Source organism: Scyliorhinus canicula, chromosome 4 (genome assembly GCF_902713615.1).
Source record: "Scyliorhinus canicula chromosome 4, sScyCan1.1, whole genome shotgun sequence".
Taxonomy (NCBI): domain Eukaryota; kingdom Metazoa; phylum Chordata; class Chondrichthyes; order Carcharhiniformes; family Scyliorhinidae; genus Scyliorhinus; species Scyliorhinus canicula.
The window spans coordinates 165,598,078-165,614,374 of NC_052149.1; the positions used below are offsets into that span (position 1 = coordinate 165,598,078).

The 16,297-nt window shown below is 43.0% G+C and overlaps 1 protein-coding gene across 2 annotated transcripts; it reads right to left on the reverse strand.

Moving 5' to 3' along the window:
- Window positions 1-7,134: 7,134 nt before the first annotated feature.
- Window positions 7,135-13,700, reverse strand: pttg1 (PTTG1 regulator of sister chromatid separation, securin). Of its 2 annotated transcripts, none has more exons than XM_038795488.1 (6): window positions 13,574-13,700; window positions 12,293-12,390; window positions 11,392-11,585; window positions 9,527-9,626; window positions 7,759-7,917; window positions 7,135-7,379 (listed from the first exon to the last, which is right to left on the reverse strand). In XM_038795488.1, the coding sequence occupies exons 2-6, from the start codon at window positions 12,375-12,377 to the stop codon at window positions 7,294-7,296; spliced, it is 624 nt and encodes a 207-aa protein (XP_038651416.1). In that variant the 5' UTR covers window positions 12,378-12,390; window positions 13,574-13,700; the 3' UTR covers window positions 7,135-7,293. The 2 variants fall into 2 exon arrangements, with proteins under 2 accessions (XP_038651416.1, XP_038651415.1); XM_038795487.1 differs by lacking the exon at window positions 13,574-13,700 and adding an exon at window positions 12,922-13,195.
- Window positions 13,701-16,297: the final 2,597 nt, after the last annotated feature.

Here is a 16,297-nt window from a genome sequence, read left to right on the forward strand (position 1 = left end):
TAGGTCAACCCCCAAGGACCAATTTAGTGAACCTTTGCTTGCACCACCTCTAATGCAAGTATGTTCTTATACGGGGAGACCAAAATTGCACATGTGACTAGATACGATCTCACTAAAAGCTTGTACGACTTTAGCAAGACTTTTTTATTCTTGGACTCAAATTCCATTGCAACAAAGGCCAACATGCCCTTGCCTTCCTAATTGCTTACGTACTTGCATGTTAACTTTCTGCATTCCTTGTTTTAGCATGCCCAGTTTCTTTGATTATCAAGTCACAAGTTGCTCAACTTTTAAAAAGCTTTTGTATTCACGACCAAAGTGAATAACTTCACATCTCCTTATATTATACTTCAACTGCCAGCTTGTTGCCCACTCACCTAACCCATCTATATATTTTTGTGGCCTCTCCACATCCTCTCCACAACTTATTTCTGCTGGTTTGGTGTCATTAGCAAACTATACATTTCTTTCTGTCTCTTCATCTAAATCAGGGGTGGGCAAACTTTTCCGTGCAAGGGCCACATTCAGAAATTCACAATTTTAAAGGGCCGCATAGTATATTAAGTAAAATAATTACTTCACCCGGTTATGATTCTGGGCGCCTCATATAGAACATAGAACAGTACAGCACAGAACAGGCCCTTCGGCCCTTGATGTTGTGCCGAGCAATGATCACCCTACTCAAGTCAACGTATCCACCCTATACCAGTAAGTAACCCAACAGCCCCCCCATTAACCGTACAATTAAAAAAATAAAAAAAAAAATTTTTTTTTTTAATGACTTGGTGGGCCGCATAAAGACCTTAGGCGGGCCGCATGCGGCCCGCGGGCCGTAGTTTGCCCACCCCTGATCTAAATCATTAATATAGATTGTAAATAGACAAGGCCCCATCTCAGATCCTTGTTGAATTCCATTGTACTGCCTGCCAACTTGAAAAAGCCCCATCTCTGCCCACTCACAGTTTCCCATCCATTAACTCATTCTCTATCCATGCTATTATACCAACTCCACGAACCCTTATTTTGCCGATTAACCTTTTGACCGTATTCAAAGTTAAACTGACTGACTTGTAGTTAGTTGCTGGGCTTATCTTTACAAACTTTTTGAACAAGGATGTAACATTTGCAATTCCCCAGTCCTCTGGGGCCACTCTGAGTCGAAGACTGAAAAATTATGGCCAATGTCTTTGCAATTTCTACTCTCACTTCCCTCAGTATTTAAGTTCAAATATGTTTTCAATTTTAAAACCACCTGGTGTCCGAGTTACCTGTCATATGAGGGACGGTTGAGAACTCTGGGTCTGTACTCGTTGGAATTTAGAAGGATGAAGGGGAGATCTTATTGAAACTTACAGGATACTGCGAGGCCTGGATAGAGTGGACATGGAGAGGATGTTTCCACTTGTAGGAAAAACTAGAACCAGAGGACGCAATCTCAGACTAAAAGGACGATCCTTTAAAACAGAGATAAGGAATTTCTTCAGCCAAAGGGTGGTGAATCTGTGGAACTTTTTACAGCAGAAGGCTGTGGAGACCAAATTACTGAATGTCTTTAAGGGGATCAGGGGTTATCGGGAAAAGGGATGAGAAAAATATCAGCCATGATTGAATTGTGGAACACACTCGATGGGCCGAGTGGCCTAATTTTGCTCATATTTCTCATGGTCTTGTTGCCTTTTCTGTGGATCTGCTCTAAATATGGCAGTCAGTGATGTTGCCCTCCTTTCATTGGATATCAATATTCTAATGCTCAGTCACCAGGTATCAAATGATACCACCACAAGGTTCAACTGGCTATCGATCAAAGACCAGTTAGTTAGTTCAAGGTCAAGGGTACTTTATTTACACAGACAATTAGTCATGCAATATAAACACTACTAATTAAACTACACCTATCGACTAAGACAACCTGTACTTAACTTCAGGCCCCCAGCTTAGGTCAGAGGAACAGTGGCCGTTGTTCAATTCTGGATCCATCAAGTCTGTAGAAGTAACTGCTGCTCAGCTAGGCTCATCCGTCTGGTAGCGGGCGTTGAACTTGGACTTGCTTCTGGTGGTGCTGCGATTGGAGATGGTTGTTGCCGGGGCTACAGGTCCAAAAGAGGACAAACACATGGTGGACTCTCTTCTTATGCTTGAGGGTTTTCTCATCTTTTGGGCGCTCCTTCAGTTTGGACCCAACTAATTGTGTGATCCCAGATCACTGTTCGACGATTCGAAACAATAAATGGGCAGGTGTCTGGATGGCTGGGCATGTCCCAAGCGGTAACTGACCCTGTTGTTTACGCTTCCCTAGAACAGGGAGTGGCGCCAAAATGTCTGGGACTGTACCGGTCACTCAAGTACCAGTCCTTTGGTGGAGATGGTCCATCAAATGCTAATCGGTTGGGGTTTCAATACTGTCTGCATTCCTTACTCCGCAAATATATATTTTCAGGCTCTGAGCCTGCCTGAATCTCGCATTGTCCATTTTACCCGCTATGCTTTCCGAGCTTCTCTGTTCCTGCTTGTAAGTGGCCATCCCAGATGGCTACAGTCTTTTCATGTACCGTGACCTAAGTAGCATATTCTTCCTTCGTAAAGTGTGGTCCCTAATCCTCTTTTTACCACCTTATTACTTTTTTACTCATAAATTTAGAGGACCCAATTCCTTTTTACAATTAAGGGGCAATTTAGAGCAGCCAATCCACCTAACCTGCACATCTTTTTGGGTTGTGGGGGCGAAACCCACGCAAACATGGGAAGAATGTGCAAACTCCACATGGACAGTGACCCAGAGCTGGGATTGAACCTGGGACCTCAGCACCGTGAGGCAGCAATGCTAACCACCGTGCTGCCCTATCGCCTTATGTTTAAATGCCTGTGGAAGACTTTTGGATTCCTTTTTATGCTAGCTGCAAATATACTTTCATACTCCCACTTTGCTTCTTCTTCTCTCTTCTGAACCTTTTATTTTTATAGCTTGGTGATAGCTTGGTTTTCAATTGTATTTACTACCCGACACTTGTCATAAGCATACTTTTTCTTCTTCATTTCTATCTTTCAGCCAGGGAGCTCTGAATTTGTTTGCCCTTTCTGTCCTTTTCTAGTGAATATACTTTGCCTGTTGTTTGAAGGTAGCCAATTGGTCTTTCTTGCCAACGTTTCACTTCAATTTATTCAGCCAAAATCTGTTCTTACCCCATTGAAGTTGACTTTTTCCTCAGTTAATTTTTAAAAACTCTGGCATCCTCTTTCCTTCTTGCGCTGTTGGTGTCTTTTGTATTCGGTGGGTTTTAGGTGGCTTTTTGGGCCTAAAACGCAAATAAATTCACTGTGTTGGGTCCAACTGGGTGGAGAGCAACCTGATTTGCATCCGCTCAGCACATCACTGCCACCGGAAGCCCGCAATGGAATAACCGTCAGGAAAGAATGAACAAGTTGTCGCCCTTTTCTCCAAAAAAGAGGTGACCCAATCTAGAACTATAAAATTCTTAAAGGATTTGCTAGGGTAGGTGAAGAGAAAATGTTTGCACTTGAGGGAATCCAAAATCAGGGACAATAGACTCCAATAAATCCAATAAGACATTTACTGTAACCATAGACTAAAAGCATTACTGATTAAATGCTACCTTTATGGGCAACTGATATTTAAACTAAAACACACTCCACAGGTATCCCCGAAGCCATTCAAATCTCCCTTTAAACAAACTATTCGTTACCCTGGAAGGTTTTACTTCTGCTCTTTTTCTTTCTCAGCCTGATAACTTCTAATTCCAAGCTGTTCCCCACAGCGATCCACCCTCTAGCACAAGCTGGGAGAATCTTCCAGCTGTGCTTTAACTCCAGAATTTGGTCCTTTCAATCGGATTCTGAGCTTCAACCTGCAGTCAGGCACCTCATTGCTCTCTCTGATCCCTGTAGATTTTTTAGGACTGCAGCGGGATTCTTCACAATCAGCGCAAACCACTCTGGCGTTGGGCTGTCCGGAAGTAGCGGAATTCTCCGCATTTCTGGGGGCTGGGTAGATGCCGGAGGGGTTGGTGCCATGCCAGCCAGTGCCAAAGGGACTGCACGTGTCCGCGCATGCGCCAAAGGGCCCGCGTGATCCTGCGCATGCACGGAACTGCCGGCGTATTCTGGCGGATGCGCGGGGGGGGGTTGTATTCTCCATGCCGGCCATGCCGGAGCTCTACGTGGGCCAGTGCAGAAGGAAGAAGAGCCCCCACGGCACAGGCCCGCCCACAGATCGGTGGGCCCCGATCGCGGGCCAGGAAACCGGGGTTGGATGCCCTGACGCACCCCCCCCGCCCGCCGCCGCCGCCAAAGACTGCACCAGCTGACTTACCTGCCAGGTCCTGACACTTGGGACCATGTCTAAACCACACTGGTGGGACTGGCCAGAAACCAGCTGGTCAGCCCATTGGGGCCCGGAGAATTGCCGGGGAGCCGCTGCCAACGGCCCCCGACCGGTGTGACAGAGAATACGGCAGCCGACGTCAGGGCGGGATTTTTACCACCCCCGGGGATTCTCCAACCTGGGCTGGGGGGGTCGGAAAATCCCGCCCCTGATCTTTACAAGTTTCCTCTATACCCTGGCAGCATGCATCACATGCTGGACATCTTATCCAGGTTGCAATGCTGTTTAGCTATCCTAGAGAGCCTCATCGCACTATAGAACTAAATGGGTAGTTTAAAGCACCATTTACAGCCAGGCATTCTCACTTTTGTGGAACTAGGAGGCGGTCTGTCCACTGGCATCATAGCTGCTGTAACCATTTCTTGCCAGTGTGAATACTTTGCACATTTTCACTATTAAAGCAATCTAGAGCTTCCTCTAATCTTTAACAGCACCATCACCCAGACTGGATGTCAGGCATACTTCAGCTCGTGATTCCCTCATTTCACCCTCCAGACAACCTGAGTCTTATTTTATTAGCTATGGTGTGGAGATGCCAGTGTTGGACTGGGGTGAGTACAGCAAGAAGTCTTACACCACCAGTTTAAAGTCCAACAGGTTTGTTTCAAACACTAGCTTTTAGAGCACAGCTACAAAGTCAAAGATGCAAGACAATACTTTGAATGCAAGTCTTTGCAGGTAATGAAGTCTTTACAGGTCCAGATGGAGCAATTGGAGAGGGAGGGATAATCAGTTATTTTATTAGTGTCACATGTAAGCTTACATTAACACTGCAATGAATTTATTGTGAAAACTCCCTAGTCGCCACACTCCAGCACCTGTTTGGGTACACAGCGGGAGAATTCACGTAACAAGTACGTCTTTTGGGACTTATGGGAGGAAACCGGAGCACCTGGAAGAAACCCTAACCAAGAATCGAACCTGGCGCTATGAAGCAACAGTGATAACCACTGTGCTACCATGCCACCCTCATAAATTTCATCTGTAACAATAGAGTATGTGAGACTGCCACATGAAATGGTTGAACCAAATAGATGTCCTTAGTTTCTCTGCTGTTTGGCCCACCTTTTATTCTCTCTGGGGACTGCCATTAGCACTCTTTTCCCCCTGGGCCTTTCAGTTTCCAGCATCCGCAGTAATTTGCTTTTACCTCCATGTTTGCCATGACTAGACCAAAATAAAGAAATCTGCACTTAAATTTAGATAAAATCTGCAAAGTTAAAAGATATTTTACTTGAAAAATTGCTAGTTGACTCCATATGCAAAAAGTGCACAAAAGCATAATAACCAGTCCAATAGAAAAGACTAATTGCCTATTAAGTTGCTTCCAAGACAATTAGCTTACTGCATTCAGCATATGCTCCAGGGGAGGGCACTAATTTAGGGAAAATTCCCTGCCCAACAAAAATTTAAACTAAAGCTAGATTATGGTAACCCATAAATCCTTCCACTCTTAGTAATTTATCCTCCTTTCAGTAAGAGTTTGAATTATGTAGGACTACACAGTAAAATGTTACAAAGCACTGGACAAACTTTGATATTGAGCAGAGAGGATATAATAGCACAATTGACTAAACAGTGGTTTTAAACAGCATCTTGCAGAAAAATTGAGGGAAAAGCATAAGGGTACAAAAAGGCCAGAGTTGGAGGAATCATGAATCGTGCTGCTGGCCTGCCTTCAAAGCCAGCGATTTAGCCCTGTGCTAAACAGCCCCTGCAGAAGCAGGGTGAACGTGCAGACTCTGCCCAGGCAGTGACCCAAGCCAGTAAGTGAACCTGGTGCTGTGAAGAAACAAAACAGTCTAACCACTGTCCCACCCAATAACTTTGAGAAAAGAAATAGAACATCTAACCTTTCGCCAGCCCTCCCATCCATTGTGTGGGTCTGACAATTAAAGGAAACCATTCACAGCATAAATACATTTGAGACAGTTTGCTACAATATTGTGAAATCACCAGAGTGGCTATTTCAGGTATTGTTCTAAAATGGGATTAATAAGCAACATAAGGGGTCACCGAGAAAGAATGATGATACAAATGTTACATTAGGTATGAAGAAGTTGGTATGTGAGCAGTGATGAATATTTAGAAAACTAACATTCAGAATAAATCTGAGAATTTAAAAACCCACAGAAGCTAACGGGATAAAGCAGACAAAAAAGAAAATCAATCTCCTGCACCCAATGATATAAATTACTGAAGCTTCAGAGGCAACTAGAAAGTGGTTGCGATCAAACTGCCTAGCTGCACCTGATTCAAGTGATGCAACGAGGCCATTAAATCTGAAATTTAAACCCCGGAACACCTCATGAGATCCAATGGGACATCATGAGACATTGAGGTCTAGATCTCTCCTCACTGGACTCATTTAAATGTCTGCACCGGATTAACTCAGCACTAACTCATGACATGGCACTGAGAGCGCGACATGGCACTGAGCGCGAGCTAGAGAGTGAGAGATCGCAAGAGCGGAGCCAGCCTCACCCATGGGCTGGACAGGGGAGAAAGTCCCCACAGGACTAAAAGAAATGATCAAGTATCAAATACTGGTGTGGATCTCACTAAAAAAATAGCTGGCAAGAAATACCTCTCCAAACTCCCAAAATTACACTTTAGAAATGCTGCTGTTAAAAGCGCTCAGTGGATGCACTCAATCTTCAAGGACCTGGGGCATTGGAGTAGTGACACAGGCAGTTCATGCAGACTGTGAATGGGACAAAAATATGAATGCTGTATTAATGCACACAAGTCTTTATTCAAAAAAGTTTAGATACAGTATTCATAAATAAAAAAAGTTGAAGATATGAGATATCTCCCACATTGTGGGAATATGCATGCGAGGACTGTAATCCAGACAGAAATTTTGGTAGCATACAAGATAATCTGAAATTTGGTTAGAAGTTATTTTCCATCATTGGCAATTCAACTTCATCCAAATCTGCCAAAATGTCAGCGTTCACGTCAAAATCCATCATCAGATCTAAAATTTAAAAACAAATGTAATTTAGTTTCTTTCCCCACATACAGAGAAGGCCCAATGTGTAATGAGAAATCTTTTAGTATTTGACTTTACAGTTGCACTTCAGGAATGCAAGTGAAACAGCACGAAATCAGATTTTCCAATTACAGCTGACATATCAAAATTCTGCACAAGTTTAAATTTCATTCAGTTCAGTAATGGATAGCACAAGAAATATTCTAAATATTTCTAAGCCACAAGCTTTAAGACAGCAAGAGAGGCCACAAAACAGTGTGGATCTGCTCATGTGACACTACATCAGAGCCAGCAAAAACCCACATTAGGCCCATTAACTGGCATTATGCGACTAAAATGGGACAAACTTCCAACAGGGACTTACTGGATTCTTTTGCAAGTGAAGGCCATTCTAGAGGTGAAGGGATTTTGTTCAGCACCTTTTCCAACAAGACTTCGTCTTTCTCAAGACAGAGGAGTGGCAGGCCTGCCAGGCAAATATGATTAAGCTTATGTTCCTCTGGTACATTAAAGTCTTCAAAGTCTGAAATAAATATGTAAACCATTACATTTAGTTTGGTCTAACCCAACTTTAAATATAAATTTAGAGTGCCCAATTATTTTTCCCCCAATTAAGGGGCAATTTAACATAGCCAAGCCAATCCACTTAACTGCACATCTTTGCATTGTGGGGGTGAAACCCATGCAGATCCAGGGAGAATGTGCAAACTCCACACGTACTGTGACCCAGGGCTGGGATTCAAATCCGGGTCCTCAGTGCCATAGGCAGCAGTGCTAGCCACTGTGCCACCCTTACACACAACTTGATCACTTGTAGCACAGGTGTGCTATTAGTGGAGTTCAGTGAAGACATCAGGCCTGGTTACCTTGCATTACTTGGTTCCTTGAAGGCATGACAAGCACACAAAGCCACATTAAGTAGGAACTGTCTGATGCACTTATGTTTTATACAAATTAGCACGATTTTCTGCTGTTCTAATTATGGCCTCAAAATTGTACTTTCTTGCCGACCCCAATACCTTTTCAGTCAAGGCTCTATCATTTCAGCATTCATTCTTCTGAACTCAGTGGATACAAGCCCAGCCTAGAGGAGCTCCTGTCCCCCACCATCCCCAGGAACCAAATCAGGATTTTCACCCACAGACAAGTGCCCAGGATGACCCAAAAAAGTGTTTAAATTGAATTAGACAAATGTAGCTGGTTTTCACAGAAAAAAAAAAGTGTGGAGCTAATAGTTTCCACAAAACAAAAAAGATTGTGATAAAGTACCAGTTTAAAAAAATATATATTAGAGGGGTAAATAGTTATCTAGTTTTACTCCTCAGTCCTCCATAATATTTAATTTTCTCAAGTCTCTACCACAATTACAATGTTAGATTAGAAAAGTCACTGAGTGGGGCAGCAATGACTGGCCAGCATTTATCAAGGTGGTGCTGGCGAGTTGCCTTCTTGAACAGTTAGTTTATGTAGTGTAGGTGCATCCACAGTACTGTTGTCAGGAAGGAGTAGGTGTCAGTAATAGGAGTGAACAAAATGGTGGATGTGATGCCAATCAAGCAGGCTGTTGTATCCTGATGTCAAACTTAGTGTTGGAGCTGCACTCATCCAGAGAAACTGGAGAATATTCCATCACACTGACCCATGTCTTGCAGATGGACAGGCTTTGGGGAGTCAGTGACAGTTACTCTGTAGAATTCCCAGCCTCTGACCTGTTCATGTAGCCAAAGTATTTACAGGTTTCTACCAGTTCAGCATCATAACCCTGGAGGTTACTATTAGGAGATTCAGTGATGGTAATGTCATTGAACATCAAAGGAAGTAGTTTTGATTCTCCTTCTGGAGATATTACCTGAAAATGTGCAAGGAAGATGCTTGGATTCTCCTGCTGGATATATTACCTGAAAACACGTCACTTCTCAAAGGTGTTGTTTGAAACCTGGCATTTGATTTGATGCTACAAATCCTAAAGCAAAATTTGAACAGGTTGATTTGAGAGCCGTAGTTCTGGAAACACCAATCGGGATTGGAGGAAAGTGAGATCCAGAGAAACAATCCACTTCCTCCACCTTCAAATGCAGAAACTCTGGTGCTGTTAAACTCCCGTTGCTCATTAATGCATCCTAGTCTCTTACCAAAAGGGCTGTATGGAATAAAAGCTTCAATTTCAGGGTAGTCTTCAGATTTTCCAACCGCGCATTTTGGTGGCTCCGACGTAGAAGATTTTTCTGTGGACTGGAAGTACAAGTACTTATCAACATTTTGCAGCCAATGACCTGATGTAACATACAGCGTATAATGTTTTTTTACTTTGAGCCTTCACATGACTTGTGCCTAATGTAGTTGCAGAAAAAAAATTCTAAGATCCATTTAATGTAGAACTTCAACAGAAAAAATATTAAAAACAATAAACTTGGATAGTTAAACAAAACCCATCCACAAACTCTAAAGAGAAAAATCCACCCGAAACATATACAAAAGCGTGTCTTAGATGTTACTGGAGTTGCCCATGCATTCCATTTTAGTGCATGGTAGCATTGGAAATCAGCTATGGCTGATTAAACACTCACCGAAACTACATTAAATTAAATCACTTGTCACAAGTAGGCTTCAAATGAAGTTACTGTGAAATGTGCCTAGTCGCCACATTCCAGTGCCTGTTCGGAGAGGCTGGTACAGGAATCGAACCCGCACTGCTGGCATGCTTTAGAAGCCAGCTATTTAGCTTAGTGCTAAACATCTGGTGCAGCACAGCTTAGTTATCTTTTGCATACCCCCTGGAAGACAAAACATTTTAAAACTGTACACTTTGTTGCAGGCTCTTGCAATCTACACAGTAGCCTTCAGTGTGAGCAATTCAAGGAAATCTCTTCCTGCTCTCTCCTCCCGCCCCAATTAAGGGACAATTCAGCACAGACAATCCACCTAGTTTGCAATTAGAACATAGAACAGTACAGCACAGAACAGGCCCTTCGGCCCTCAATGTTGTGCCGAGCCATGATCACCCTACTCAAACCCACGTATCCACCCTATACCCGTAACCCAACAACCCCCCCCCTTAACCTTACTTTTATTAGGACACTACGGGCAATTTAGCATGGCCAATCCACCTAACCCGCACATCTTTGGACTGTGGGAGGAAACCGGAGCACCCGGAGGAAACCCACGCACACAGGGGGAGGACGTGCAGACTCCACACAGACAGTGACCCAGCCGGGAATCGAACCTGGGACCCTGGAGCTGTGAAGCATTTATGCTAACCACCATGCTACCCTGCTGCATGGGGGTGAGGCCCACACTAGCACAGGGAGAACGTGCAAACGCCACAAGGACAGTGACCCAGAACTGGGAATGAACCCATGTCCTTGGTGTTGCCATCTTGTATTTGTGCAGGAGGTGTTCTCTCAACGAGAAATTTGTATACGATCTTTCCATTTCATTGGTTGCTAGACAGATCAGCAGCACCTGCAGGGTGTACCCTGGCGACTTTTCATAGTAGTTTCATACTTGTGATAGTGATAATAAAGGTTATCAGCTAATTCTGCATGGGATCACAGAAGAAACTACTGCAAAATTATTTTTGTGGAAGTATCAAACTATTAGTTCTAGGTTTCAAGAACAATTAAAATGTAGAACAGATTTTGACAGGTGGCAAGAATTATTGTAGGTTTAGGCCTGAACCAAAATGAGCAAAGGATCCATATATCAAAATTAGCTACCAATCATAAAATTGTTGGAAACACTGGGTCAGGCAGAAAATAGGGTTAAATTGGAGTCAACGCAGACAAAAGTACACAATATGAAATGTTAACCAAAATTTAGCACAAATACTGCCTAAATTGTCAAAGAAATGGAGGTTAACATTTCATATTGATGATTTTGTTCAAATAGTTTGTCTGGGTTGGTGACCATCCCATTTTCTGCCTCAACCATTTCAAGCTCATTCAAAACAAAAAAATTTCTTCTGAAAGATGCAGAGTGAAAAGTGTCATTTAAATACCTTCAAACCACAAGTAGAGCTTTTCTTTTTATGAACTTTATCTGGTCTCTTTTTCTGTGAGTTACCAGTCATTCTACCTGCTCGTAATGAACAGTTCACATCATGCAGGGCTTTTCTTGTGGACTGCTGTAAGTGAGGAGTTGTAGTTAGCATCTTTCCAGTTTGTGGAGTCAGCAGAGATGTGTCAGTTGTAGCTGAAATGTGAAAGTTTAAATTCACATAAAAAATGTCATCTTACATACAAAGAGTTGACCAGTTTAAGAACAGGCATGATTGCATAACGATCATATTAACAGGTCAAATAAATCCAGGATAACTTTAATCTGATTTTTAAATAAACTAAAAAAAGGTTAAACCTAGCACAAGCGAGCTGTTCCAACAATTTTGTATAGCTCATAAAAACAAATGTAAAACACCAGCCAAGATATTGTATAATGGTTAGCACCATTGCCCCAGTGCCAGGATTAATGTGGAATTTGCACCAGCTCCCAGTGTGTGCACGAGTTTTCCCCAGGTGCTCCATTTCCTCCCACAGTCCAATGTGCATGTTAAGTGGATTGGACATGATAAAATTGTCCCTCATGTACAAATGGGTAGCTTCGGTAAGATTACAGGAATAGGGCCAAGGAAGGGTGCTCTTTCAAAAGGTTGGTGCAGACTCAATGGGCTCCGTCTGCATTGTAGGGATTCTATGATTAGATCACCTGACCAATATGGTGACATTCATTCTTGTTTATCACTGCACTTCAATTGCTGCTAGCAATAAAATAGATTAAAGTTGCAGACATCACCTTAGCACAATAGATCAACATTTTAGTTATTTGATAAGTTAACAAAACCTCTCATCAAGTATTAATAAAACTTTAACATAAGAATTGAATCTTTTTACAACATTACTTACATGAACCAGAAAGTAGCCTCCTCAGACGGTTCTTTCTGTGGGTACTCAACTCATTTTCTTTCTCAACAAATATTCTCATTGCCATTTCAGTTAGATCACTAAAAAAAAACAAATGAAGTGTGGTGAATCACAATTCACACTGTATTACTAGGTCTCTGTAAGCTCAGCACACAAGCAGTTGCACTGCCACTAGGGAGATGCACAGGAGTTTGCACTGGGCTCCACCCTTGGCTCCTCCCCCTAACCAGAAATACAAATGTGGAGATGCCAGCATTGGACTGGGGTGAGCAGTTAGAAGTCTTACAAGACTTTTTACAAGGTGTTGTAAGACTTCTTACAGAAGTATAAAGGTTGATGCTAAGAGCCTGCCTGCAGTTCATCATGTCACAGGCTCTGTTGTAAGACAATTAAAACCACTGTTCACTTCTAACCACATGTCACATGAATTGATGGTCTCATCAAAATGCAAGATTTCAAGTCTAGCAAATTTAAACTAAAAATAGTAAACAACATTGCATTTTTAGGCATTTAACAGAATTATCAAGCTTAGCTTTACATCTACAGAGAGGCTAAAAGAATACTGGGTACACATGACAATAAAGAAATCCAATCCAAGAAACTACACAAACATCTTAATGAGAAAACAAGACGAGCAGTGCTCGATATAGCCAGCTAGGGTCCAACAAGTGATTCCCGGGTTGGTCCAAATTGCAAGCCACATTGGTCTAGGGTCGTGAGTCACGCTTTGGGTGTAATAACAGAGAGCTTGCGAGGTCCCAGATTCAAATTCCGGACGAGTGGACGGAGAAAAATTAACCACCGATTTAATACATCGCAGAAAACGGGCTTCCGAAAGTTCTTGAACGTTATATTAAAGTTGAAGATTGTGTTAACCATAACCAATTTCCGAGCTGTCCGATAACCCAAGGAAGTTGCAAGTCACGTGAATGTACTTATTTCCCGTCACTTGTACTTACAAGCTAACAGCCCACATTAAAACATTTCATAAATGAAATTGTTAATTTAATTTAAAAAGGAGCATTTTACAGGCTGAAAAAGTTTTAGACACAAAGATTGATGGCCACTTTAAAAAACATATACTATCGAGTGTTTAATTATTCCCTCAATCTGTCTGGAAGACTGAACTATATTAGGCCGCCGAATAAAACAGCCCAAACACACGATTTTATAAACTGCTCGAACACTCAACTCACACCCCAAAATTAAAGTTAACCAAACCTACGGCTAACATTAAACAACAGATCCGTGTCATTAACTTACCAACAAAACCAAAGGCTTCTTCACTATCCCAGGCGGCCACAACAACTGTTTTAAATGATACACTGCGATAAGCTGCCGTTTGATTGGTTTAAAACAATCCGACGAGAAAAAGGCAGAAGATCGCAAAAGGTAAAAAATGCTCAGCGCGTCAACACGAGCACCCCTGTAGGCTGGAGGACTAAAATATACAAACAGACATAAAAAGCTGAAAATCGCAGAAATAAAGTAAAAGTTCACCTCTTCAATAGGGAACGACGTTGTAGTTTGGAGAATCAAAACATGATACGTGTAAATACAGCATGAGTGCAGCTGAGTCCAGCTTCCCTGACACTTTGGCATAAAACACATTTGTAAACATTCATTTGTTTTAAAATGCTTGGAATTAAACCGCTGAATTAAACATATTTTTCAAAAGTGTTATATGGTGAAAAAGATTTGTTTTTGGTTAACTCACCAAACCTTTAAAAAAAACTTATTTAGAAAGCCAAGTTAGACTTGGTTGGGCTCTTGTCTTTTTGCGTCCAGGTAGGTGATTCAAATTTGAATTTCAAAGTACAATAAATCAGCTCTTGTATATGATGTCAATGTGGCATATTGGTATTACCTTTTCTAATGAAAAGTCATGGTATTAGCTTTGTTTCTCTCTTTGCAAATGCTGCCTGATCATGCCGAGTATTCCCAACATTTTGTTTTTATTCCGCACCCTCCCGCTACAGCAGCACCTTCTTCACCCGCGGGGCTTTGCCTGCCCAAACAATCCCTGAAATCAGCTCATTCACCCTCCTGAAAAAAGCCGTAGGAGATTCTGGAACACAAAAATAACCCCGGGAGAACAGTCATCTTCACCGACTCCACCCGTCCTGCCAGCGACAGCACATCCCACCTCCTAAAATCCCCCTTCATTTGTTCCACCAACCGAGCCAGATTTAGCTTGTGCAGCTGCTCCCAGCGCCGCGCCACCTGGATCCCCAGATATCGAAAGTTCCCCCTCAGCCTCTTCTCCTGCCCCCTCGCTTGGATCGGGAAAACCTTGCTCTTCCCCATATTCAAGTTATATCCCGAGAACCGGCCAAAGGGGCTGGTTTAGCTCACTTGGCTAAATTGCTGGCTTTTAAAGCAGGCCAGCAGCACGGTTCAATTCCTGTACCAGCCTCGCCAGACAGGCGCCGGAATGTGGCGACTAGGGGCTTATCTGTTCACTAAGTTTGGTGTATTCTTCATCTCTTATACACGCATCTCTGAGCAAACTTTTATGGGCAGCACAGTAGCATGGTGGTTAGCATAAATGCTTCACAGCTCCAGGGTCCCAGGTTCGATTCCCGGCTGGGTCACTGTCTGTGCAGAGTCTGCACGTCCTCCCCGTGTGTGCATGGGTTTCCTCCGGGTGCTCCGGTTTCCTCCCACAGTCCAAAGATGTGCGGGTTAGGTGGATTGGCCATGCTAAATTGCCCGTAGTGTCCTAATAGTAAGGTTAAGGGGGGGAGTTGTTGGGTTACGGGTATAGGGTGGATACATGGGTTTGAGTAGGGTGATCATTGCTCGGCACAACATCGAGGGCCGAAGGGCCTGTTCTGTGCTGTACTGTTCTATGTTCTATGTAACCGGCCAAATTCCTCCAATATGCCCATAATGTCCCCCAATACCTTCCAAAAGATTCGAAATGTAAAGCAGCAAATTGTCCGCTTACAGTGAAACCCTATGCTCCACCCTCTCATACTATCCCTTGCCAGTCCCTTGCCATTCTCAGTGCAATTGCCAATGGCTGTATACATTGCAGTGCTAATGTAAGCCTACTTGTGACACTAATAAAGATTATTATTATTAGAATATCTCCATTTTATGCTCTGACTCGATTCAGTCACAATATTAATGACAAAAGGCAGATTACTGACAGCAAGATCGACTTCTCAGAAAGATCTTTACTTTCTGTTAAATATACGAATCTACGTCAGCATGCAGGATTTAAAACAGGGACACTCAGGTTATTAGTCATATTCACACCAACTGAGAATGAAACTAATGTCCATTCCACATTGTTTCAGCCTTTTGATTGTTTGGGGCGGGTGGGATGGTGGGAACTGTTCACCATGTGTATCAACATCCTAAATTTTTCCTATAACAATATCCTAAATTCCTCCTCTGAACAAATATATTAATATATAAGTAGATAATGCCTACTGTAACAGGACCTGAAACAAGGCCACACTCTAGGTGGACCTTGTGGAGGTGACAACACTTATTCTCCTCCCGCTTTTTTTAGTGTTAATATTACACTCCCCTGGGCCATTGCATGGTCAATTCCAGGCCCATTTTGGGGCATGTACAAGGACGATAGAGTAGTGACCCTGCGGGAACTCATGGAGAGGTTCCAGTTACTGAGGAAATGGCCTGAGATGCATTGTCAAAAACTTCCCCCGCAAAGAAACAACAATGTACCCCCAGATACCAGGACACTCGGAACTGCTGGATGTGGGCAACCTAGACAAGGGAAAGTGTGCGGACATATACGGGTGACTGTTAGGAGGAGGTACACTCCTCTCTGGATGAGACAAGGAAAAAATGGGAAGAACCCGGCACAGAGATAGGGGGAGGACTCTGGCGAATGGCTGAGCCTAACGCAGCTAAAGGTGGTGCACAGAGCACACCTAACCAGAAACCGAATGACTGGTTTCTTCCCGGAGGTGGAGGACAAATATGAACAGTGCCAGGGAGGCCGGGCCAACT